Below are 27766 nucleotides of genomic sequence, written 5' to 3' on the forward strand. Positions count from 1 at the left end.
CAGGGTTCAAACCATGGCATTTTCCACATCTTTCTGTGTGGATCAGTCTCACACCATCTTACTCTCTCCAGAGTCTGCTTCTTAACCTCCCGGGGATCATTGCGATCACATAACAAGAGCAGCTGTTTCTTGGATCTGCTGTCAAAATGTGTACATAGTTCTAAATCTCTCTCGTTACATTCTGTGGGCTCACAGATTCAGTCATCATGGAATACAATATCTTAGCCGGTATGCACATGTACGCAAATAATGGTGATTATGCATAGTTTTGGTTAGGAGGAAACGTTCCATGACTGCTTATGTGACATTGAATCAGGGGAGGAAGAGACCATCGATATTACCCACACCCATACTTACAACGCTAAATTCCTAATTCTCACCCATATTTGGTAACAAGGCAAGTTAATAATTGGACTCCATTAGTTTGACTGTGACTGCCGAATAAAACAGCGAGAAGGTTATGCAGTTTTAAAGGAAAGCTCTTTCACCCCAACATTTTTGTCGTTGAAAATATCAGCATCTCACCCAAACAGCCTGCACTGGGATCTAGCAATCTCACTCCATTAGCGTGTAAAGGTCAATGATTTCTTTTCAGCTGACTTGTATGGCGAACGTTACCACCACTTGTGACCAATGGCAGGAGAGATATGGCAGAGCTAGGCATACAGCAGGTTTGGCTGTAAGCAAACCTTGTCTCGCCCACCGACACATGACAAATGCAATCATTGTTCCATGGAAAGAAAGCCGGTGGAAAGTATCACCGGGACGTCTGCAGAACCGGTTGTGCTGCCATGCATTGTGGTTAAAAAGTATTGTTTCCATAGGCAAAACGTGTTCCCAGAAAGCTCTTTCTTCCTGCTGCACCAGCAGTTCTGTGTATTTGACACTATTTACGAGTTAGTATGAAACCGCAACATGTTTTTTCCTGCCATCTCCGGTGATACCCCAGGGTAGGCCCTAACTTCATTACATCCACTGGGAAAAAAGGCATGGTGCATAGTTAGAGGAACACACTGTTTCGGTAGACATGATCCCAAAAATGTCTTGACTAAAGAAATTAATTTAAAAAAATTAAACATGGCTGAAAGGAACCATGGGTACGCTTGAGCAGTGGGAAAGGTGCCTGATAAGGTACCAGATAAAGCCATCTGACACCACTTCTGCTCTATTTGAATCGAGTTTGACTCGTTAGCATAATCTTCTATAGGGGTTCATCTTAGGTTGTGTAGGAAAACAAACTGCTCTGACCCGACGTGCCCCTGTCCTGATGATTACACTTTCATACATCAGTATTTACGTCACACTGGGACATATCAACAACACAGCGACACATTGTATATGCTACATGGGGGACTTTGCTGTGATTACAAAATGTTTTGCCAGCAAGCGCTGACTGGCTCAAAGTGTATATATTTAATCAAAATATGTCTTGAAGATTACAGCATGAGGAAATGGTATTTGGACCCAAGAAATGTGCTCTTTCAATCAGCAAAGAAAATATTTCATCTCGTGGTACCGTGTTTCCAAGACAAAGATTGGCCCCTGAGACTCGTAGTGGAGTCAGCAAGCTCTGCAATAGTGTTGAGACACGATGAACCCAAGCTAAGTCCTGACGAGAGACTTGTCTCCACAGTTAACTTTTTAGTTTCCAACGGAAGAATTCAGACGGATGAAATTCAGATAACCTTGTAGATGCCATTACAGTACGGGAGAAAAAAAGAAAAAAAAAAGATAGAGACGTTGCGTCATTATGGCCCATTTCACACGCAGAAACACGACACCTCAGCTAAATTCCTTAAGCACAAGCGCAGTATTTAATTCAATCAAAAAAAGCAATACCATTTAAGCGTAAAGCATACTCCCCAGGGCTTGTTCACTGACAAAATGTGGGCAGCTGAGACCAAAACATAACTGTCTATTTGATATTTCTAAATTATACCTAATGGTTATGAGAAGAACGATGTTCAGTTCCTCCCTAATATGCAATTATTCCATTTGAGCCTGGGCTCCTTAAAGGTCTGTTATTGGTGGGGTCAAATGAGCGAATAGGAGAACCCTAAATAACCCTAAGTGTCAGCGTTCAAAATAACAAGCTCTGAAGACTCACTGGGAGTGCTGTGTTCCATCTGCTCAGCTTGCTCGGCCTTAAACACACACAGACAGTTTTCCTTGTAAGCCGGCCATAAGCCCTCCCCTGTAAGCAATGTCTAGCATAAACATATGGCCGAGTCTAAGCACCTTATTAGTGTACATTACCAGTGGACAAATCACATTAGCCCTGGAAAAGGTGGCATGGGCCATACTTTCGGGGCTGGAGGGGGTACAAAATACATAGGTAATTACAATTAAACTATCTGAAGATGGTGGGAGAGCATATGCCACACATGGAGATCTGTGCAGGGGGTTGACTTGGAGGAAATGGCTGCAACACCCTGAGAAGTGTTGTAACCTCCAGGGATTGGCCAGTCTGAGCTGTGGTAAGAGAGAGGTTTTGGATGTCTTACTGGCACTGGGGATAATCTCTTCCTTCAATATCATCCAGTGATCTATTGTTGAACACTTCATCAGAAGAATAGCATCGTTGTCCAAACTCTTGGGTTCATTAAAGTTGGAAGTTCCCGGACAGGTTGACTTAGGAAGATGGATGAATGTGTAAATTTATGAGACAGCCATCTGTAGCTGGGAGCTTAAGGCTAAACGGTTAATTACGCTTTATGGACTGCAGCTAGATTGTGTTCTTTTGGGACAGTGTAAATAAAACACATCATTACTCACAGTGAATTGGCCGCCATCTCGCCCCAAAATTGACATTTTTCTCCTTCTGAGAACCTGTTGCTTTGCGACAAAGCTCCTTTTAATGCGCCCGCTCCAACACTCCTGAATGGGGATGGTGAGGCTGTGTGTGTAGGTTGCGAGCTATCCCACCGCTGCGCTTGCCAGAAGTAACAAAGTAAACAGGGATTTTTCTCACAGCTAATGAGTGAGAGAATATTAAAAGGCTATTCCCAGCTATAAAACAACAGAACACGCCACTCCCTGTTTCAAAAACCCAATTTCAATCTCAGACGTATTCATCAGATTATACCTAAAATGTTATAGAACTTTCCAATTATTTATGGAGTGCCGAGTCTGAACGGTTTGACATACTTTTCCCCATATGTTATGGATAGGGTTTGGAGACAGACAGACAGACAGACAGACAGACAGACAGACAGACAGACAGACAGACAGACAGACAGACAGACAGACAGACAGACAGACAGACAGACAGACAGACAGACAGACAGACAGACAGACAGACAGACAGACAGACAGACAGACAGACAGACAGACAGACAGACAGACAGACAGACAGACAGACAGACAGACAGACCATTCACAGACAAATTGCCATTTTCTTCTACTGCAGGGCACATACTAAGAGTTTATGAAGTGGTTTTCCTTTTGTGATGTTATTACCATAGCATGTTTAGTTTTTGCTGAACTGTTCAATGGTTCTGACATTGTTGTCGACCAGTAAGCCCGTACAAAGGTCCCCCCCATTCTATTGTAACACAACCTTACCAAGGAATCTTAGTGCAAATGACAATGACTGTTGTTTCCAAAAGTAAAAAAGAGTGACAACAACTGAAAAAGATTTTGGCAGCTAATTGCTCATTTGAGATGAACTGATTCTTTATTTTTACCCTTAAATTTACCAGTAAGTTGACTGAGAACACATTCTCATTTACAGCAAAGACCTGGGGAATAGTTACAGGGGAGAGGAGGGGAGATGAAATGAATGAAGCCAATTGGAAGCTGAGGATGATTAGGTGGCCATGATGGTATGAGGGCCAGATTGGAAATTTAGCCAGGACACTGGAGTCTTACGACAAGTGCCATGGGATGTTAAGTGACCAGAGTGTCAGGACAACCGTTTAACGTCCCATCCGAATGACGGCACTCTACACAGGGCAATATCCCCAATCACTGCCCTGGGGCATTGGGATATTTTCTTAGACCACATAACACAAACTGTGATCACGGTTGAAAAGACCTGCTCAGGGTCACAGAGAGCCAGAGTTTTTAAAACATGGATCTCCTGGCTGCCGCAGAGCACAAATTATTCAACCCACACCATCTCTTTAAGACTCTTATCAGACACGAAAGCTATTTTGCACAAACATTAAGTTCCAGAAATTGTTAAGCGGACCATAAACCATGATTGGAAAAAGAGGCATAGGGAAAAAGCTCCTCCACATTATTACTGCGCTGGTTTTTAACAGTTGATATAGAATGTTACAGGTCTGTTAAAGTTCATTTGGGGGGGCTGATGTTTTATTTGGCCTCGTCTTGTGTTGCCACTAGTCTGCATGGCTGAGGACTTCAGAAATGGTCCCATTAAAGATTTATTGTGGCAAGATTTGGACAGTGATTTGGCAAGGTCCCTGCTAAGCTTTTACAACACCTATTACTTATCAGTCATTCTCAAGACTTTGTCAGCTTCACTTTCTGTTGAAATCAGTCTAAGGAGCTAAACACTAATGCGGTCAAGCAAGGTAAGGACAAAGGTGAGGATATTTAAAAAAAAACATTTTTAATAAAAAAAATTAAAAACATCTCGAAATAAATCCAAGATGGAGATCATTTTTAAGACGACCAGACCGCTCATTCCTAATGGATGAATCCTATGCTGGGACATAGTATAGAAACCTAAGAAAATGTACAGACCAGATTCATGAGAAGCCATTGAACAACATAAAAGATCCTGTCTTCAAATGGGATGGCCATTACAATCCTTTATCTACTAAGGCGTCATTTAGCCCTGAAAAGGAGAAAGTAAAAACACTTCGGCCCTAATGGCGAGATGTGAAAGAGGGGATCTCTATGCGACGGTAACCGCCACCACAGGCATGGGCCGGGGGATTTACTGTGCCTCTTTAATAAACGGGACCAAACGTTGTGCATGTCAATGTTCCTCCGGGACGTTTTACCACACGCACATGCACTAGACTAGTCCAACTCCCAGCACGGTTGCCCCCACTGACAGCTTGATCCTCAAGGCAATGGAGATATTCTTGAGTATGAGGGTGAGCACAACTAGCTAACTTCCAACATCATACAGCATTACACAAAGGAGGTAGTCTAATGGGCATTATAATTATTGCTATAAGCATTCATAAAGGAGCATGGCTCGATGGACAGCCTAAATGAATGCATGTACAGTGCCTTCAGAAAGTATTTACACCCCTTGACTTTTTCCAGATTTTGTTGTGTTACAGCCTGAATGTAAAATGTATTAAATTGAGATGTTTTGTCACTGGCCTACACACAACACCACATAATGTCAAAGTGGAATTATGTTTTTGGAAATGTTTACAAATGAATTAAGACTCAGTCAACAGGTATTCAACCCCTTTGTTATGACAAGGTTAAGTACAAACGGGCAAGACTAAGTAAACATGTGCTTAACAAGTCACATAATAAGTTGCACTGACACTGTGCAATAATAGTTTCACAATATTTTAGAATGGGTACATCATCACCTATACCTCACATACAATTATTTTCAAGATCCCTCAGTAGAGCAGTGAATTTCAAACCCAGATTCAACCACAAAGACCAGGGAGGTTTGCTAATGCCTTCCAAAGAAGGGCACTTATTGGTAGATGGGAGATTTTTTTTTTTTTTTTTAATAAACAGACACTGAGTTTCCCTTTGAGCATGGTGAAGTTATGAATTATACTTTGGATGGTGTATCAATACAACATTGTAGTTACACCACAATACAATTGACGGAGTGAAAAGAAGGAAACCTGTACAGAATACAAATATTCCAAAACATGGATCCTGTTTGCAACAAGGCACTTAATTAATACTTCAAAAAATGTGTCAGAGCAATTCACTTTTTGTCCTGAATATAAAGTGTTACGTTTGGGGCAAATCCAATACAACACATTACTGAGTACCACTCTCCATTGCATAGTGGTGACTGCATCATGTTATGGGTATGGTTGTAATTGTTAATGACTGGGAAGTTTTACAGGATAAAAGGAAACAGAATGGCACTAAATAAACTTCAGTTAGTGCTAAATACAGCTGCCAGAATCCTGACTAGAACCAAAAAATTTGATCATATTACTCCAGTGCTAGCCTCTCTACACTGGCTTCCTGACAAAGCAAGGGCTGATTTCAAGGTTTTACTGCTAACCTACAAAGCATTAAATGGGCTTGCTCCTACCTATCTCTCTGATTTGGTCCTGCCGTACATACCTACACGTACGCTACGGTCACAAGACGCAGGCCTCCTAATTGTCCCTAGAATTTCTAAGCAAACAGCTGGAGGCAGGGCTTTCTCCTATAGAGCTCCATTTTTATGGAACGGTCTGCCTACCCATGTCAGAGACGCAAACTCGGTCTCAACCTTTAAGTCTTTACTGAAGACTCATCTCTTCAGTGGGTCATATGATTGAGTGTAGTCTGGCCCAGGAGTGGGAAGGTGAACGGAAAGGCTCTGGAGCAACGAACCGCCCTTGCTGTCTCTGCCTGGCCGGTTCCCCTCTTTCTACTGGGATTCTCTGCCTCTAACCCTATTACAGGGGCTGAGTCACTGGCTTACTGGGGCTCTCTCATGCCGTCCCTGGAAGGGGTGCGTCACCTGAGTGGGTTGATTCACTGATGTGGTCATCCTGTCTGGGTTGGCGCCCCCCTTTGGGTTGTGCCATGGCGGAGATCTTTGTGGGCTATACTCAGCCTTGTCTCAGGATGGTAAGTTGGTGGTTGAAGATATCCCTCTAGTGGTGTGGGGGCTGTGCTTTGGCAAAGTGGGTGGGGTTATATCCTTCCTGTTTGGCCCTGTCCGGGGGTGTCCTCGGATGGGGCCACAGTGTCTCCTGACCCCTCCTGTCTCCGCCTCCAGTATTTATGCTGCAGTAGTTTATGTGTCGGGGGGCTGGGGTCAGTTTGTTATATCTGGAGTACTTCTCCTGTCCTATTCGGTGTCCTGTGTGAATTTAAGTGTGCGTTATCTAATTCTCTCCTTCTCTCTTTCTTTCTCTCTCTCGGAGGACCTGAGCCCTAGGACCATGCCCCAGGACTACCTGACATGATGACTCCTTGCTGTCCCCAGTCCACCTGGCCGTGCTGCTGCTCCAGTTTCAACTGACCTGAGCCCTAGGACCATGCCCCAGGACTACCTGACATGATGACTCCTTGCTGTCCCCAGTCCACCTGACCGTGCTGCTGCTCCAGTTTCAACTGTTCTGCCCTATTATTATTCGACCATGCTGGTCATTTATGAACATTTGAACATCTTGGCCATGTTCTGTTATAATCTCCACCCGGCACAGTCAGAAGAGGACTGGCCACCCCACATAGCCTGGTTCCTCTCTAGGTTTCTTCCTAGGTTTTGGCCTTTCTAGGGAGTTTTTCCTAGCCACCGTGCTTCTACAGCTGCATTGCTTGCTGTTTGGGGTTTTAGGCTGGGTTTCTGTACAGCACTTTGAGATATCAGCTGATGTACGAAGGGCTATATAAATACATTTGATTTGATTTGATTGGAGCTGAGCACTGGCAAAATCCTAGAGGAAAATCTGGTTCAATTTGCTTTCCACCAGACACTGGGAGATGAATTCACCTTTCAGCAGGGCAATAACCTAAAAGGCAAATCTACACTGAATCAAGAAGACACTAAATGTTCCAGTGTGGCCGAGTTACAGTTTTGACATAAATCTATGGCAAGACCTGAAAATGGTTGTCTGGCAATGATCAACAACCAATTTCACTGAGCTTGAAGAATTTTGAAAAGAATAATGGGCAAATGTTGCACAATTCAGGTGTGGAAAGCTCTTAGAGACTTACCCAGAAAGACTCACAGCTGTAATCGCTGCCAGAGGTGATTCAAACATGATTTTTTTCATAAAAACTTTTTTTTTCAATAGATTTTTTTTAAATGTTCGAATTTTTCTTCCACGTTCACATTCCAGAGTATTTTGTGTAGATTGTTGACAAAAAGTGACAATTAAATCCATTGAATCCCACTTTGAACAACAAAATGTGGAAAAGGTCAAGGGGTGTGAACACTTTCTGAAAACACATTCACGTTATATCGATGGTTAGAAACTGCTAGCATCCAACCCCGCAGACGACACAGCTATAGTTTGATGTAAATTACTTTAGGAGATGTTTAACATCTGCAGAGTTAATATACGTACTGCACTGTAAACATATGGCCTTCTAAAATATTTTTTTTGTGAGACGCAATGCTATGACAGTTCACGATGCATGCACAAGGCCAACATGTCATACATTAAATGTTCATTTTATTTGGTGTGTGTGTACACGTGTCACGTGTGTACCTCCTTTTTTACGATTTTCTATTGTCCTACAGCCTTCTATGTGGGGGAATTACTTGTACAGGTATGCTGGTAGGCAGTGGGTTACAAATCGGATTTTCCTTCAGTTGATCCCAGATGTTTGCCCCATATAGCTATTACAGTTGCCTGAGACTCAACAGTTCTATTATCTCTCTTTTTTTTGGTCACACTTTTCCCTCAGAAATTATGCCAACAACTTTCCACTGCAAGCGGATCTGATCTTCAAGTTTCCCTTCAACAAGCCTCCTTGTAAAACACCTTTATGCAGCTTGTATTTGTGCCACATTTCATGCCGGAGCGCAGATTTCCAAATAATGACAGGAGCGTGCCAAACTCCCTGCTCCCCGGCCAGGAACCATTATGAGAACCAGGACCAGAGAGCTCTTTTGTTTCCATCCATTTCATGACAGATTTCACTCAACAGAGTCAGGCCTGAAACTCCACTCAGCCACTGGTTAACGAGTTTACCTTCGTTGAAACCCTCAGACAGGCCCTGGAACAGTGGCAGCCACAGGATAGAGCAGCAACACAAGCCCTTCCAAATAAGTGGAATTCATTCCATGATCCATGATCCACATCAACCATATTTCAACTACACAACTATTATTAGGCCTACTGTGTGTCACCCAAAAACATCATTGATTTGACAAGAAGGCTAGCTCTGAAATGTGCAATAAATTTTTTTTTTAAAAACTACTAAGTATTTACTTTTCTTTTTACTTTTTCTTTTTCTTGCAGTAAATAAAGTGTTAAAATGAGCTGTACTTGACAGTGATAACATGGGATAAAGTCTTCAACATCTACTGTACCTTAAAGATGTCCGGCCAGATAGTAAATGGGATAACAATTTCCCTCCGTGTCTCGGCCTCAAAAATGTGAGGGTAATTTAGACTGCACTATGATTATGGGTTTTTCGATATTTTGATATTCTAGTCAAATCCCTCTTCATGCATCATTTTTTCTTCATGGGGAAACTTCCAAAGTGTTCCATCAAATATTTTGGATTTGTTGAGTAATAGAATCTTGTGGAGCATTCAAAAAGGACCACAATAATTGCCATAATTCATTTAGAATTGTCTATAATTGAATCATAGTATTCAATGTCTCTGAATTTGAGAGTAAGTCACAAATCAAACAAAATCAGCAAGGTTGTGTTACATTTCGTGACTTTGACCATTTTGACTGGAGATGAAAGGTACAGATTGTGCTTTTAAGCCCTTGGCACTTCCAAAACAACCATGAGGGCAAGATGCCACCCAGGTCTGACACCATATATAGGAAAGGAAAGCCCCTTATTATAATCCAATATCCCATTACACGCATATTATCGCGGAGTACAGAGAGTGAATCTCAACCTTAATTACTCACCAAAGTCTACACCAAGTCAAAAATATCCAGCATTTCTGCTGGTCACATGGTCAGTCCAGGGATGAAACAGAACAACCCTTTGACCATGATGACCATGCCAGAGTAGCCCAAAGAAACATATGCTTAACTAACCATACCATGTGATTTGGCTCCAACAAGGATACACATGTACCAACTCAACTGCACATTTACTGACCTCTATGGAATGACAACCTGACTTTTATCTGGATAAAACAAGCTCCACCACCGTATCCAAACAAACAGAGAAGGGCCCTGTTCTATCAAATGCAGGATATACACTGAGTATACCAAACATTAGGATCGTACCCCAGTCCTTTTGCCCTCAGAACAGACTCATTTCGTCGAAGCATGGACTCTACAAGGTGTCGAAAGCATTCCACAAGGATTCTGGCCCATGTTGACTCCAATGCTTCGCACAGTTGTGTCATGTTGGCTGGATGTCCTTTGGGTGATGGACCATTCTTGATACACACAGGAAACTGCCAGACGTGAAAAACCCAGTAGCGTTGCAGTTCTTGACACAAACCGGTGCGCCTGGCACCTACTACCATACCCCGTTCAAAGGCACTTAGATATTTTGCCTTGCGACTTCTGTGGCGGGCCGGGCGCAGTGCACGCTAACCAGGTCGCCAGGTGCACGGTGCTTCCTCCGACACATTGGTGCGGCTGGCTTCCGGGTTGGATGCGCGCTGTGTTAAGAAGCAGTGCGGCTTGGTTGGGTTGTGTTTCGGAGGACGCATGGCTTTCGACCTTCGTCTCTCCCGAGCCCGTACAGGAGTAGTAGCAATGAGACAAGATCGTAACTACTAACAATTGGATACCACAAAATTGGGGAGAAAAGGGGGTAAAATTCAACAACAACAACAAATATTTATATATATATATATATATATATATATATTATTTTTTTTTTGCCTTGCCCATTCACCCTCTGAATGGCACATACACAATCCATGTCTCAATTAAAAATCCTTCTTTAACCTGTCGCCTCCCCTTCATCTACACCGATTGACGTAAATTAAACAAGCGTCATCAATAAGGGATCATAACTTTCACCCGGATTCTCCTGGTCAGTTTATGTCATGGAAAGAGTAGGTGTTCCTAATGTTTTGTGCACTCAGCGTACATAAAAAGCCTGAAAGAATGCATGTTTAGATGAATTTACTCTGAGGGGAAAAAAACAAGGCGTAGCTTCTAGTGTGAAATCCAGACTGTTCAGATATGTGTTCTATGTCAGGATATTTTGCTCTATGACCATGTGATGCAACACAGATGCATCCTAAAGAGGAGCGCTCATCCTTCGCCAGATATATGCTCCCTTTTCAAAGAGATGATAGACACTAACATGTTGAATATGGGATGCATTTGCACAGGAGCGCCATACTTCAGAACACCAATGAGACGTAATAAAACATTGCGGCCGCTATCCATCTTCATGTTGTCTTGTTACTAGACACATTTCACGAGGATTTTGCTTTGACCTCCCCTCACAGGTTTCTCTGCTGTGTTCTTACCCGAGTCGGTTGCCGTGATGACGAGGGTGTATTTTCCCTGCGCCTCGCGGTCCAGGGTCTGGGTGAGGATCAGCTGACCATTGGACGACAGACTAAAGGCTCCTTCCTCGTTCCCACCGCTCAGCATGTAATTCAGCTGGCCATTGGAACCCAGGTCATCATCCCTCGCCATAACCTAGAGTAAAAATAGACACTATTTCAGAGATTCCAAAAAATATGACAATACCTAATATTGCCTGACAAATGGGACCATTCAAATCTGATATTGGTCTTTCCCAACCCCCGCTCCTATTGCTGCGAGTTTGGGCATAAATCTTGAGACTGAAAGGACTCATTAGTGAGTGCCAGCGCAGTATGGGCGCTGGCTGCCGGGGCACAGATAGAGGGCCACAGCCAGGTTGGCACAGGGATGTGTTCTTGGGTGGCGACCCACCCCACTGGAGCTGTTCCCACATAGCTGCAGACTCATTTCCTCGTAGGTACTGTACAGTATACAGGCAAACTACACTTCATTTTTTTGTGGCTGCTCACTGAAGTGGAGACAGGTTGTTTTGAGAACTAATTTAGTTCAATTTGGTTTTTAGATCGTAATGGGTCCAACAGGTTAACTCTGTACAATTTCATATACCAATGATATTTTCTTAAGCAATTATTTTTTTATCTCAAAAGAGTGAAACAAGAAAACTGATTGGTATCATATATCATGTATTTAATTCGCATAAACAGGACCACCATGCTTGATGTTTTTGTAAATGGATACCATACACATACTTATTGGGTTAATACTACTACAAATGTAGTTAAGCCATTAGCTCATTGAAGGTCTTAGGCCTGGCATATCAATTAGTGCTTTGTTTATGGCTCAAAAGTCCAGTCCAGAAATGTGAATAATGTTTGACCATAACAGTTTAGAATGGTTGACTGAAAGTGAAAGACCACACTGACCTGTAGTATGTTCCTGGGGAGAGTCCCCACATTCTCCTGAACGCTCACAGAGTAAGGAGAGAGCTCGAACACCGGCGGGCAGTCGTTCATATCCAACAGCACGATGTTGACCGTGGAGCGGTCCACCCTTGGGCTGCTTCCCCGGTCGGCCGCCTGGACCACCAATGAATAAGACGACTGCACCTCGCGGTCCAGCTGTTTGGCCACCGAGATCACCCCGGTGACAGAATCAATACGGAAATTTGAGTTGGTGTTGCCACCAGCAATGGAGAAGCGGATCTGCCCGTTGGTTCCATCATCAGCGTCGCTGGCAAACACCTGGATGACGTCGGTGCCCGTCAGCATGTTTTCCTCGATCTCGATGTCGTAGATGTTCTGCGAGAAACTGGGCGTATTATCGTTAACGTCCAGCACCAGCATTGTCACATCCATGGCTGAAGACAGCGGCGGCTCGCCCTTATCCGTGGCTACCACCGTCAGCGTATAATTCGACATCTCCTCCCGGTCCAGTTCGCCCACCAGCCTCACGTCTCCATCGATAGTTCCTATGCTGAACGTATTCCCAAAGGGGCCTTTCAGGGAGTACTCCACGTAGCTGTTGGGCCCGCTGTCTGCATCGATGGCATGGGCTGTGAAGACCACTGTGTCGACTGGCGTATTCTCCTGGATATAGGTCCTCTTCTGTGAGGTGAAGGTTGGCGGGCAGTCGTTGACGTCCAGCAGGATGATGGACACCTGGGCCGTGCTGGTGAAGCGGGTCATGGGGGCGAGGGCCAGGTCATGGACAGTAACCACCAGGTTGTAGAAGGACTGGGCCTCCCGGTCCAAGGCCTTTCTGGTCTGGAGTACCCCCGCCTTGGTGACGTCAAACTGGCCCTGAGGATCTCCTGATGCAATGGTGTAGAGTAGCTGGGCATTCGGACCTGGAAGGCAAGCAATAGCAATTGATTTTGAGTCATTGATCTTGAAGTTACTTGTACTAGAAAATGTGAAGTTCTGAAGAAGCTTTGTGTGCTTGCTTCAGCTGTTTTTGATGGTAGGGGGGTCGTTACAGTATAATGGACCCTTGTGTTTCAAGACAAAGTATTCATCTGGAAAACGTGGGATTAGACTATTTTAAAATAGACCCAAGAACATGTCACGTGATATACTGCGCTGTTCCTAGAACATTTTGAATGGCATCTACTGATATTGGGTTGCTTAGATAGGACTGTTACATACTGTATGTCTGGATTAGAATTGTATATTTAAGCAATAATCGATAAGGGGGTGTGGTATATGGCCAATATTCCACAGCTAAGGGACTGTTCCTTAAGCACGACGCATCACGGAGTGCCTGCATACAGCCAATAGCCGTGGTATATTACCCATATACCACAAACACCCGAGGTGCCTTATTGTTATTATAAACTGGATAACCAACGTAATTTGAGCAGTAAAAATATTTTGTCATAACCATGGTATAAGGCTTGATCTACCACGGCTGTCAGCCAACCAGCATTCCGGGCTCGAACCACCCAGTTTATAAATGCTATCGACATGCATTTCCACAAATTGTCTTCACACAAACAACTGCTGCTCAGTAGCCTTCCACTTTCTTCCTCCAAACAGACAATGCTTTTATGCAGCGTGAGACACAGCACAGCAACTAAAAATCATCTCCTTTACTGAAAGCCCGCAGCATTCTATAATTTCAGATTTTCCTCACAATCTAAACATTCAATTTCAATTACATCATTAACTACAGTAACTGCACAAATGCAAACTATCAGACCTTGAAATCTAGTCTAATCCTCAGTCCTCCCCTGGAGCCGGGGAAAACTGAACTTAAATTGAGCGGCTGTAATTCAAGTCATTGGGGTATTCATGTGGAGAGCGGCCTGGCACCTTCCCACACTCCAGCTGAGTTTACTGTACACAAGCAATCCCTTATCAAAAGGCCAAGTCCCCAGTTTACAACCACGTCTACAGGGGGTCAAGGATGGAGGAACTTCAGGAAGTGCTAACAATGACGTTTAGTGGTGCTGATAACACAGAGAGAACATTGAGAAAACACCGACTATCAAAAGTGAGGGTCAATGAGAGCGAGTGGACAGTGGAATAGAGGAAGCCTGACATTGGGAAAAAACAAGACAGACTTCTGCCCCAGGAATGTGGGTTACAGTAACCACATTAGGCCTGGTCTGGTTGGAGCGGTAATTGCAGTCGGAGAGGGACGGTAAGGGCTGTTATAATAGCATGAAGCAGCCTAACCGTAACCACCTGAAATGGACGAATATCTCAAGCCACTTATAGGCCTAATGAAGCATATTTCACAATGTGATTCTAATGTGACAGGAAGTAAAGATGTCAAATAAATGTACGGCGAAGATTTTGTTTAGTGAACTGCCCTATCATCACAGCATTATCATTATAGGTGTTGATGTCATGCAAAAAGAGTTGCGGGCCTTGCATAGTATATGCAATTGTGGTTTATACATTTCCCCCTAGAGTGGATGAAATTGCATCCTCAAAATGTTGTAACACAGCTACAATGACCAACATGCTGGAAAACCATTTGAACCTTACAAAAGCCGAGACCATAATGTGGACACAAAACTCATTTACATTTTTAATTACTCTGCCATTTTTAAAGTCGTGCTCCCCTCCGCCCTTGACTTTTCATAAATACGTCTTAACATCTTGCAGTTTTTAGAGGTCATTGTTTTTAGAGGTCATTGTTTTCTGCCCCTCATTCAACACCAGTCATTCACCGGGCAGTACGCCTGCACAGCTGATGGCTCATCGAAACTAAACCTAAACTATATCGACACCTGTTTCACATATATAATATTAGTAAGCAGAAAGGAAAGAGGCTCTATTCAATCTGTATAGCCGAAGTGTTATCGATTCCCACGATTGAAATTTGAAGGGAATTTCAGATTGAGTTGTCATATTCTAATTTTATTTAACTAGGCAAGTCAGTGAAGAGCAAATTCTTGACAGCCTAGGAACAGCGGGTTAACTGCCTTGTTCAGGGGCAGAATGACAGATTTTTTACCTTGTCAGCTCGGGGATTCAATCTTGCAACCTTTCGGTTACCAGTCCAACGCTCTAACCACTAGGCTACCTGCCGCCCACATTCAGTGTTCATCGTGAATGCAGTCTCCGCTAAAGCGGGACCATTGCCTTTAAATGTCAATCATCACGCTGTAACGCTGACCATCCGCTATGTGGATTGAATAGAGCCCAATAATAAATTGACAATTGTCTGATGGGTGACAATTTGTCAATGGTTTGTTCTCAGGGCACTACTGACAAAGAGACCCTGGTCTCAATTGGGCTGCCCTGAATAAACAAAGTTAAATAAATAAAGAAAATATATATATATATATTATCAATTGTCAAATTGTATATGAAGAGATGGGCGCTGCTTGGAATTGACACAGTGGCAGAAAACAGAGCACCACAAATAAAAAATGTCAAATCCTCCTACAGAGTCAAATGCAGGTAAGACTCTGAGGTCTAAATAGCATAGGAAAGAGCAGATTCTGCAATCCCTAAAACACTTACCTGTGTCAAATGCCAACATCCAAGAGGTGAGCTCTATTTCAGAATATCATTTCCAAGAATTACCGCTGTTCCATGAGCATGCGTCAGAAAATACTAGTGATGTAATTAAACTCAAAGGGGCAGTCAGCAGTTGCTACATCTATTTTTGGACTTATAAATTCGTTTTTTTGTGCCCCATTGATTCTTGAAGAAGATAACATATACATGCCTCATGAGCTGACATCAACTGTCGTACCCCATCAGAACACAAAATATAAACTTGTTTTACTCCAATGTTCATCCAAAAAATAAATAATAATAATGTAAACAAACACTGTATAGCCTAACAACAGAATTTGGATACCGTGGATGGTCAGTCCTTGCATCCATAGTCTTTGAATTTGAGAGTGATTACATTTCTCCAGCCCCATCCCTCTGTTTTGTTTTTGCTAGAATGCTTTGTTATTGTTTTAACTGCCGAATGCCACTTTAAAATATGCTACTCTGTTCTTCTGAAATGTCCAATTCCCATGTTTCTCAAAGCCCCCATGCTGTCTTTGTATGTTTAAATCATAACCGCTCATGAAAATAACAAATATATTTTTTATCATTTATTTCCCCGAGCTTCCTTGGCCATTGAAATACTCAGTTTGATCGTGTGGGCGTGTTGATACAATTGTAAATATATTGACATACAAAGCCCAGATAGAATTGTCTAGACTCTAGGGCCTACCCCCCCCCCCCCCTTACCCATTCAAAGCAGGATACACATGAAAATAAAAGACGACTGGTCATTGGTAAGAAAAACATAGAATTAGGAATGATAACAATCAGTCATTTTATAGGACCTCTATGCAGAATAATCAGATCAGATTGTGTTTTTTTGCTGTGGGACAAAAACTCCATTCCACCTGAACAGGATGAAATTCCAAGGCATTTTTTTTCTCCAAAAAGCTTTTACACTTAAAGGTCATTATCATAGTTTTCACAATTTCTGAGTGTTATTTCGACCTCAGAGAGGAAATATCATCCCAAAAAAGGGGAGGGGAATCACGTGTTTAACTGCACTGCCCCTTTAAGACCTGCCAACATTAAATTATGTTTTCTTTGTGATGGATTTAACCTTTGAATTGTGGTGTTTTTAGTGTTTTTTTGTTTTCCATATAACCTACAGTAACATAATCTAATGAAAATACTGTATTGTAATTGTATTTCTGTAGTCCAATGTCACCTAAGACTTTCATAAACACAACCAAAGGATAATTTTTCTGATAGCATATATGCCATTTATTTATTAGACTGTTAGAATGTTGACTTCCAAAAGAAGCATAATTGTCTCGAATGGAGGTTCCTCAAAGGCCAGGCTTTTATAGTGTTTTCAGTGAACCATCCATTGACGTCATTGCTGTGACAAATTACCCACTTGTGGACATTAGCAACTGACACAAAGTACAAACATACCATCATCTTCATCACTGGCCCCTACAGTGATGATACTGGAGCCAGGGGGGAGGCTCTCGGTGACCGAGGTGCTGTAGGCGGTGGTGTTGAAGACGGGCGGGTTGTCATTGACGTCCAGGACGTTGAAGTAGACCCTGACTGTGCTGGCCTGACCACCGCCATCCTGAGCCCTCACGGTCAGGATGTAGTACTGCTGGGATTCGTAGTCCAGGGGCCGCGTGACGTTGAAGACCCCCGTGACGGGGTTGAGCAGGAAGGTCCTGTACTCGTCGTCGTCCTCCAGGGAGTACGTGATCTCACCGTTCACCCCCGAGTCCGAGTCACTGGCCAGGATCGCCGCCACGATGGAGCCTGACAAGTCAATATGCAGTCAGTCAGACAGTGAGGATTTGAGAGGGCTTTTTGAATGACTGGATTGGGATTCCCTCACGTTTGCCAAACAACCCCTTCAACTGCCATATTGGGAAAAAAATATATACATATTTCATATTTCAAAAGTGCCACATTTTGATTCCCTGTTGACCTAGCTAACTAGAAAACGTCCGGCATTAAAAGCCTTTTGGATAAACACATGGCATTCAAGAGGAATGGCATAAAGTTTCGCAGGAATTCATTTGGGACCTTTCACAAGCTGAGTAAGCATGAAATAACCTGGTAGTCAACAAGCAACGCCATGTGACAGTAAGCCTTTTACCTGGCGCCATATCCTCGGGAATGTCGAAAGAGTAAGTTCCACGGGAGAATTTTGGCGTGTGATCGTTGACGTCACTGACGGTGATGTTCAGCTTCATATCCGAGGATTGCTTCCCGTCGTCAGCTCGAACCAGCAGGGAATACTTGGAGCGACGTTCCCGGTCCAGCCTCTTGGTGGCAATCAGGTCCCCCGATTCCGGGTCGATCCGGAAACTGTCATCAGCACCGCTGATGATGGTGTAGGTCACCAGTGCATTAGGACCCTGGAGAAATACAAACGTGAATTATTCTTTCTAAGAGTATAAAGACGCCATATAGACTTTATATTTGACCTTTATTTAACTAGGCAGCCTAGGGACAGTGGGTTAACTGGCTTGTTCAGGGGCAGAATGACAGATTTTTACCTTGTCAGCTCGGGGATTCGATCTAGCAACCTTTTGGCTTTAACCACGAGGCTACCTGCCGCCCCTATATTATGACGTTTTAACGTGAGACTTTTATGATTAACATACGCTTTGGTTAGTCAATGTTCAGTCCTAAAGGGAGAGGGACATCATATGATGAATCTTAGTGAGAGTGAAATTCATGTTCACAACCACCCACTACTTGCTTTCACACTTGAATCAAATACTTTATTCTAGGGATAAATGCAGAGTAGACATTCTAATACTATACATCGCAATGAGTGAAATATTATTATTTTTTAAACACTACAACATTGTAGTTGTAGCTTCCACTTAGCATGCTCCCCTCAGAATACAATGGTCATACTGGTGAGGAAAGAAAAACTCACAGGAGCTGAATGGCAGTATTCTCTTGGGGCCTTACTCTTTGAACTCTGGGGCTATAGGGTTCTTCTATAAATGCAACTAATAGATCCCTTGATACTTTAGACAAGTACAGCCCAGTACACATGTGAAAGCCATAGCGGTCCTTTGCAATTGCAGTAGAGGACTGAACGCGATATGAAAACCTAATAACAGCGGCGACAGATCTTGACATTTAGGTTGGCGCTGAGGACAATACCAGAGCAGACCACCATCTCCTGATGTCTGATGCTAAGTGAGGGGGGGGGGGGGGGGGGGGAGTCCACTTCAAAAGCTACTACTTTTCAACAGAGGTCTTTAGTTTCGACTGGTCAAAAGCTAAAAGCATTTTTAATTTCATGTATACTTTTGATCTTGCCAATATACTAGTTTATACAATATACTAGATTCATTTCCAGAGAGCCCATCCTCAGACCCAGAGAGTGTGTTTTGAATTTTTAACCCGACACCCTTCGTCTGCCAATTAATTATCGTATATGATTCAAAAGGAGAGAGAGGAGGACAGGGGAAAAGAGGAGGAGAGGGGAAAGGAGTAGGGGGTCCATCGTCTCCCCCTGACGCTGACCGCTCCCCTGACCTTCCCTAGTAAAGACTTTGACTAGTTTACAGCCATCCCAAGGCACAGTGGGAAGAAGGGGGGAGGGGGAGGACCAACCAATTAAAGAGCAGGGTTCCGGGCCAGACTTGGGCACAAGGAAACTCATTTAGCAGATGAGTTTCAGCAGCAGCAGCTCAGGGGAAGGTGAGAGGCTCATAGAGCTGTCAGGAGACTGAGCTTCCTGAAACACGACTAGGCCGTTTGAGCCAGCCACAACACAGGTGTTAAGTCTGACTCACAGTAACGTGTTGAGAGGTGATGTGTACTAATGCCCCTATTTACAATCGCATCAATCTAATGATGTACATATAGCATAACGATGTACTCTGAAACTGTTGTTTTAGGAAATGAGTCTTCGTATATTTACATTTTGGGGTGCATCATTCAAGGCCACAGTAACGGTGTCTTGTAGCAACCCACTTCAGTCACACTCATTTGTATTTTCAACAGACTTTTTGGCTGTTCCGCTGTTGTTTTGCTTCTTTAGCACCCATTGTTCTAGATACTTTTCTTAGTTAAGCTCGCTCCTGGTACCTGCATATTTTCCACTATGTCAGAATGCTAATAAAACGAGAATGTTCTCTCTCTCTCTTCTTCTCCTAGAGAGGCCTCCACTATGGGAGCGAGCAAAGCGCTCACATTTTTTTAATTTTCCAAACTGAATGCAACCCAGGGTGGAAATGGGTGTAGCAAAAAAAACGGATGCGTAGAAACAGCATTTTAATACGCTCACACATGAATCCCACATGTAGCACTGTTAAATTGGATGGGATCATTATGATGTCTGAATTCAGCCAGTCAGCTGGCCAACAGCTTGCTGCGCTTGGCTACGCCTCCGTGGATCACACATGTGGCTTTCTGAATCGGGCCCGAATGCATTCCGTACGCTTAGTGTCAGGGCAACTTAAGTTTCCTGCGTTAGGATGTGGGCAGAAATTGGCCGGCCCTATCTGGACCGAAATAGCTGGAACCGAAATGTTATGTTCCTACTATTTAGTGACCTATTCATTTCTGTCTTTAAGTCCAGGATAAACGTCTCTTTCGCCATAGTAAGTCCATATTGTATCGAAGTTTGTTTAATGATCATATCGGAGTGCAACTACCTCGTCCGAGGCTGCGTCCCAATACTCTAAACTAGTGCCTTTTCCTTTCTATAATTGTCTTAATGACTCATAATAGGTAAAAAGGACTGGATAGGTTTCATCATATTGCTTTTCCCTGAAGATACTTTTGGATCAGTGGTCGGGAAGGAGAGGAAGCAAGGCAAGGAAGCTATTCGATACTACTGAAACGCAGCTCAAGTCCTTCTTCCCCTTTGATTTTGACTATGAGGAAAAAGTGAGAAGGAAACGCACAGAAACCGGCCGTCCAATTCGATACCATATATCACATCCTTCAAGATCAGAGCTCTGAGGTCAAGTTCACTTGAGTCCAAAACAATGTACTCAAATGATGCCCTTAAAATGCCCTATTAGTCAAAATATTGACCTAAATCTAGGATTTACAGTCAATGTTATATTCCGAATACAATGACCATTCCAGAAATGGATTGTGCATGATTTGTCTCACATTCTAACTGGCGAGGTTGGTGAGGTAACAGCTGTGCAATAAAAACGTGTGGCCTCATAAGTTAACGTTAAGTATGAGTCCATATTCTCTCACACACTAATCCCTCCTCACAATGGCCCCAGTTCTTTCCATTCAGTTCCCTTGTCTCATTGGCAGGGCTGAGTAACCGCAGGCCTTGGAGATGCTGGGAGGGCCTGATTTTCGCTCAGTGCTGGATTTTATGTCCACATCCTGCCTAAGCTGCGAAAGATGGAGCCTTTTTCTAATCGAGGGCGAAGCCAATGATGTAATGTGAACTACAGAGGCCGTGGAGGGACAATCTGCCCCTTGTGAGGAGACAATCTTTAGCCGCTCTCCTCAGGGCTTTGTGACACTCGTGGCCCCTCTGAGGTAACGTCAAAACTCACGATCACTGGGGGCCGTGTGTATGTGTGTGTGTGTGTGTGTGTGTGTGTGTGTGTGTGAGAGTGAAAGCAAAAGTTCTCCGACTGCTTCAAGAGAACTTCAAGCCGTGGTCAAATACTTGGTAGGAGAATTGCAGAGCGCATGACTTGGACTGGAAAAAAAAAATGATGGGTATCAGAAGAAGAAAAAGAATCTTCCTGCAGCCACTTTCTTTTGTCTCTTTGACCTCTTTGAGGTCAATACATGCAGATAAGAGCACTGGAATGTATTCGGGAGGTTGAGCGCTGTAGGTGTAGGTACGCCACCCATGCACCCTTAAGCCCTGGTTGTCTTCACACACTAGTCGCAATGTACATCAGAAAACACATGCCGATGGTGACACAGAGATACCGATGGTATCGCTGTGTAAAGGGGACAGAGGGAACGTATCTCCCAGAGTTGTACTCAAACAAGGAACAGACAGAATATATATACAATTTTTTTTTGAAAAGGCTTTACCTCATCGGCGTCTGTGGCTGTTAGCTGCATTATCTTGAAGCCGTCGCTGACGTTCTCTTCGACGGTCACGTCAAGAAGATCGTTTGGGAAAACAGGTGGGTTGTCGTTGACGTCCTGGAGCGTAATTTCCACCTGGAGGGAAACGAAGAAGAGTATGAATGGACTTATCAATGCGTTCGACTGGGACAGTTCCATCCAGAGTACGCAATTGTGTGTTCGAACACACCATAGACGTCGCGGTTCGAATTCTAAAATCGGACAGGTCATCTTCAGTTGAAATCAAAATCAAACTTTATTTGTCACATGCGCCGAATACAACAGGTGTGGACCTTAACCGTGAAATGCTTACTTATACAAGCCCTTAACCAACAATGCAGCTCAAGAAAGAGTTAAGAAACATATTTACCAAATTAACTAAAGTACAAAATAATAAAAAGTAACGTTAAAATGACAAGGACAAGGCTATATACAGGGGGCCCGGAATCGAGTAAATGTGTGGGGTTACAGGTTAGTCGAGGTAATTTGTACATGTAGTTAGAGGTAAAGTGACAATGCATAGATGATAAACAGAGAGTAGCAGCAGTGTAAAAGCAAAGGGGATGGTCTGGGTGGCCATTTGATTAATTGTTCAGCAGTCTTATGGCTTGGGTGTAGAAGCTGTTAAGGAGCCTTTTGGACCTAGACTTGGCGCTCCGGTACTGCTTCCCGTGCGGTAGCAGAGAGAACAGTCTATGACTTGGGTGACTGGAGTCTAACAATTTTTTGGGCCTTCCTCTGACACCGCCTAGTATATAGGTTCTGGAAGCAGGAAGCTTTGCCCAGTGATGTACTGGGCCGTACGCACTACCCTCTGTAGCGCCATACGGTCAGATGCCAAGCAGTTGCCATACCAGCCGGTGATGCCCACCAGTCAGTACTTTTTGAGGATCTGTGGACCCTTGCCAAACCCTACTTTAGTCTACACAGTGTACAGACAGTGTCTAACTACTGCCTGGAGACACACTTCTTATTTGCATCTACCTCATTTGATCAGAGAAAGAGAGACAGACAGAGACAGACAGAAAGAGAGACAGAGAGAGAGAGAGAGAGAGAGAGAGAGAGAGAGAGAGAGAGAGAGAGAGAGAGAGAGAGAGACAGAGAGACAGACAGACACAGAGAGACAGACAGAAAGAGAGAGAGACAGACACACATAAAGAGAGAGAGAGAGAGACAGAGAGAGAGAGAGAGAGAGAGAGAGAGAGAGAGAGAGAGAGAGACAGACAGACAGACAGACAGACAGACAGACAGAGAGAAGACAGAGAGAGAGACAGACAGAAAGACCCAGATAGAGAGACAGACAGAGAGACAGACAGAGACACAGACAGAGACACAGACAGAGACAGACAGACGACAAGAAACAGACAGACGGACAGAAACAGAGAAACAGACAAAGACAAAGAGAGACAGACAGAGAGAGAGAGATGGACAGACAGAGAGACAGAGACAAAGAGAGACAGACAGAGAGAGAGACACGGAAAGAGACACAGACAGAGAGACAGACAAAGACAAAGAGAGAGACAGAGGCAGACAGAGAGAGAGACACGGACAGAGAGACAGACAGAGACACAGAGAGAGAGAGAGAGAGAGAGAGAGAGAGAGAGAGAGAGAGAGAGAGAGAGAGAGAGAGAGAGAGAGAGAGAGGCAGAGACAGACAGAGAGAGACACACAGACGGACAGAGACAGCCAGCCAGCCAGAAACAGAGAAACAGACAGAGACAAAGAGACGGACAGACAGAGAGACAGAGACAAAGAAAGAGAGACACAGAGAGACAGACTGAGACAGAGAAAGAGAGACAGAGAAAGATAAATAAAGATAAGAGACCTACACATTACGGTGTCAAATTGTGTCTAGCCCAGGAATACTGCCTTTCCACTCATACTCCGCAATCACATCTAATCCCCTAACCCAAATATGCATTTCAACGCCAGTAAACAGTGTTTGCTTTAAATCACAACAGACATTTGCCTTTGCATTTTTGTTTAGGGCTTCTATAAAAAGCCAGGTTTGAATTCTCCAGCGTTGCAATCTCCATTAATGTTGACAGTGATTATGGTAATTATTCGCTAGACATAAAAACTCAAACGCGAGTTGCTTTCTCCTGAGCATGCCTATTCAGTCTTATTCAGTCCTCCAGTTGGTTCTGCCGCTATGCGGGTTGATGTGGGTTGCTGAGGCGCAATAGGAAATGGGAAAAGGAACAGCTGTGTCACGTCCACAATGGGACTGGCCAAGTTTTTTTTAACCAACCCAAGTTTCCCCTCACAGGCATTTACCGTGCAGACAATGAGCTTCAAGGCCACAGGACCACCAAGAGGGGTGAGATACAGGAGTCTATTCAGGCCTGCCATTGACAGGAAAAACAGACCTCACGTGCTCCTGCAAATCCACTCTGAAACAAGCAGCATGCTGGAACTACCAACAAATGCCAACATCCAGACCCTTTTCAAACGCGGCAGTCCATTAAAGGTGACCCAGTAGGGAAAGCCATTGAGACGCCTAGAGAGAGAGAGGGGATTCATGTATGGCAATTGAATTGAGAACCTTCTTATTGATGACTTAAGCGCTATAATTGCTTTTCTATAACTGTTTTCATTCCCAGCCAGATGAAAATCATTTTTTAAAGTCTGAATACGTACTAACACTGTCCAAAACCAAGAGCAGCTTTCATAAGCCTATGATTACAACGTGTCTCCACGGTGACCGCTTACTAATCTGATCCTGAATCAGTGGTTAGGGCTGTTCAGTGGTCTCTGTCTGGGATGAGGATGTGGTGGATCTGACCCTGGATCCAGATGATTAGGAGGAGAAAAAAAAGACGGATCAGATTTAACGCTGGGCCTTGCCGGCCATCCCGGTCGGGGCGCTATGTACCATGTAAAAACAAGACGGAAAACGACAGCACTTCCAGAGCCGAGGGACTCGGCAAAGTCAACAAACAATTAATATTTATCTTCCAACCCGTGTCCTCTTGATGTGTAAAAAATGCACGGCCCATTTCTGAGGAGTGAACTAATTAGAGAAGAAGTGCGGTTATGAGAAATAATTACGCCTTGCGCTTATAGTTTACATTACCCAAGCTCCCCTGGGGGAGAGATATCAAAGAGGCTTGGTGAAACATTTCATCGGAGGAAGAGGAAGCAAGGTCAGGAGGGAGGGAGGGAGGGAGGAATGAGTTTTTTTTGTTCCCTTGCTCAACCTGTCACTCAGGCCCAGACGCCCCAGTGTGGTGCAGGTGAAACACATTAGTTTACAGGGGAAAAGATTGTGTTTCAGGCCACTACTGTTTCGAGTTGCAGCTGCTATAACTGGCTGATAGGCTCCATTATTTATGCCTGACATGAATGATTCAAAGGCCGAACGGCTCCTGAGTGCTGTCGATTATGATACCTTAAGTGATCAAGGACTATTTGCCAGGGTCTAAGCCTGTCTATGCCTGCAACATGGCCAGAGGATTTCTTATCCGACAGGAATTGTTCACAAAGTCTAGTCTGTCAAATCGACTAAGATACTGTGAGTGGGATGCCTACAGTTGAAGTTGGAAGTTTACATACACTTAGGTTGGATTCCTGGCAAAACCTTCCAGCCCTCTTCCAATTAAAAGTGAGGAATTGCACACACGTCATCCATTGATAGTAGGAACCGGCATTTGTGGGATTGAGACCCTTCACAAACTCAGTTTGCCATCTCAACAAGCCATATCTTCAAGCAAAAAAAAGGCTCAGGCTGCAGACACTGAACACTCCCAACTGTTTCACTTCTCTTCCCCTAACAGTGACAGAATGTTCTGAAACGGCCACTCCCTCCCGGTACACATACCCTTTCCCTTATTATCGTCCTCCTATTGTAAAAAGGTGGAAGCACTGGCAGTGATTCGCGTACACTTTCCCCCAATCATACTCGCAGTCATGCCAAGATGACTGCACGAAGATGGGGAGATGGGGGGGGGGGGTCATGGAGGAACGATATGCAGTCTTTGAACATGACCCCCTATAGTAAGCACATATTTAGTGAGTTACTGAGTCAGTCAGCATTTCCTACCAGTGGGTAGCGCCAATTAATTAACTCAATGCTGGTCTGCATTAAAGATGAAGTAATACACGACACAATTTCTCCTACTCATTGCTGTGATCACGAAGACTCCACTTGAACAGAGTAAATGAAACATCAACAAAGTATCGTCTCTTTTCTAAGAGAGAGTTCCAAAACCAAAACACATTATAACCTCTGATGCAACATGTCGGGAAAGCTAAATCTGGTTCATGTGATCATAAAAAATGGAAAAGGGTGCGTCTCATGCAGAGAATAATCATTTCCAAATGATTACATGTGTCATTAGACCTGGTTGACGACTTGAGGTGAAAGTTCGGGGAAGTATCAACTTCCAACACTAATTATCTATTGGCCTTTTGAAAATTGAACAATTCCATTCTGCATCACCAAAAAAAGGATTTCGTAGCAGCAGAGTACTTGGAACTCATGTGTCAAAACCAGGATCACCAGAGCTATTTTACTGTAACACTTCATCATAGCATAGGGACAAAATCACGAGCCATTACAAGAAATGACTCAGACGTTGGCTCGGAATTAAATAAAAGAATACAAAGAATGTTTGTAACGCCAGAAAATGAGCTCAACACTAAAACCATTAAAACATGCTGATTCTATAAAAAAAAAATGATTAGACAAAAATGATAGGCAGAATGCACTATTTATTTGCAGGGAAACGACATTTATCCGCGATCACATTTGGCCAATCATTGGATAGGGCCTTGAGTTAGCTGGCGTACGGACAGAGAGCATGTTGGGAAAGATTAATACTGGGTCCTCAATCTCAGTGGTTCCCAAACTGTGGGGCATCTCCACTGGGAGGGGGGCGCGAGGGGTTGGCGGAAGACATTTATATATATAGTCAAAAGTCAAAAGTTTGGACACAGCTACTCATTCAAGGGTTTTTCTTAATTTGTACTATTTTCTACATTGTAGAATAATTGTGAAGACATCAAAACTATGAAATAACACATGATGCAGTAACCAAAAAAGTGTAAAACAAATCAAAAAATATGTTATATTTTACATTCTACAAAGTAAGCTTTGCCCACTCTTGGCATTCTCTCAACCAGCTTTATCTGGAATGCTTTTCCAACGGTCTTGAAGGAGTTCCCACATGAGCCCTTGTTGGCTGCTTTTCCTTCACTCTGCAGTCCAACTCATCCCAAGTTATCACAATTGGGTTGAAGACAGATGATTGTGAAGGCCAAGTCATCTGATGCAGCACTCCATCACTCTCCTCCTTGGTCAAATTGCCCTTACACAGCCTGGAGGTGTGATGGGTCATTGTCTTTTTGAAAAACAAATGATAGTCCCACTAAGTGCAAACCAGATGGGATGGCTGATCGCTGCAGAATGGGGTAATAGCCATGTTGGTTAAGTGTGCCTTGAATTCTAAATAAATCACGACAGTGTCAACAGCAAAGCACCCCACATCATCACACCTCCTCCTCCACGCTTCATGGTGGGAACCACACATGCAGAGATCATCCGTTCATCTACTCTGCATCTCACAGAGACAAACAAAAATCTCAGATTTCAACGGTCCTTTCCTCGTGTTTCTTGGCCCAAGTAAGGCTCTTTATTATTATTGGTGTCCTTTAGTAGTGGTTTCTTTGCAGCAAATCGACCATGAAGACCTGATTCACGCAGTCTCCTCTGAACAGTTGATTGTGAGATGTGTCTGTTACCTCTGCAGCAGAGGTAACTCTGGGTCTTCCTTTCCTGTGGTGGTCCTCATGAGAGCCAGTTTCATAATAGCGCTTGATGGCTTTTGCAACTGCACTTGACGAAACTTTCAAACTTCTTGAAATTTTCTGGATTGACTGACCTTCATGTCTTAAATTAATGATGGACTGTAATTTTTCTTTGCTTATTTGAGCTGTTCTTGTAAT

General features: G+C 43.6%; 1 protein-coding gene across 1 annotated transcript in view; it reads right to left on the bottom strand.

Moving 5' to 3' along the window:
* LOC139390646 (protocadherin Fat 4-like) overlaps positions 1-27766 on the bottom strand; it is a 96672-nt gene that overhangs the window by 23542 nt on the left and 45364 nt on the right. Inside the window, exons 2-6 of the mRNA XM_071137911.1 lie at positions 21785-21916; positions 17889-18150; positions 17195-17545; positions 12203-13125; positions 11258-11432 (exon numbers count right to left, since the gene is read on the bottom strand). Coding sequence (XP_070994012.1) covers positions 11258-11432; positions 12203-13125; positions 17195-17545; positions 17889-18150; positions 21785-21916 — 1843 coding nt within the window. The remainder of the gene's footprint in view (positions 1-11257; positions 11433-12202; positions 13126-17194; positions 17546-17888; positions 18151-21784; positions 21917-27766) is intronic.

The sequence above is a fragment of the Oncorhynchus clarkii genome, chromosome 31 (assembly GCF_045791955.1).
Source record: "Oncorhynchus clarkii lewisi isolate Uvic-CL-2024 chromosome 31, UVic_Ocla_1.0, whole genome shotgun sequence".
In the NCBI taxonomy this organism is placed as follows: Eukaryota; Metazoa; Chordata; class Actinopteri; order Salmoniformes; family Salmonidae; genus Oncorhynchus; species Oncorhynchus clarkii.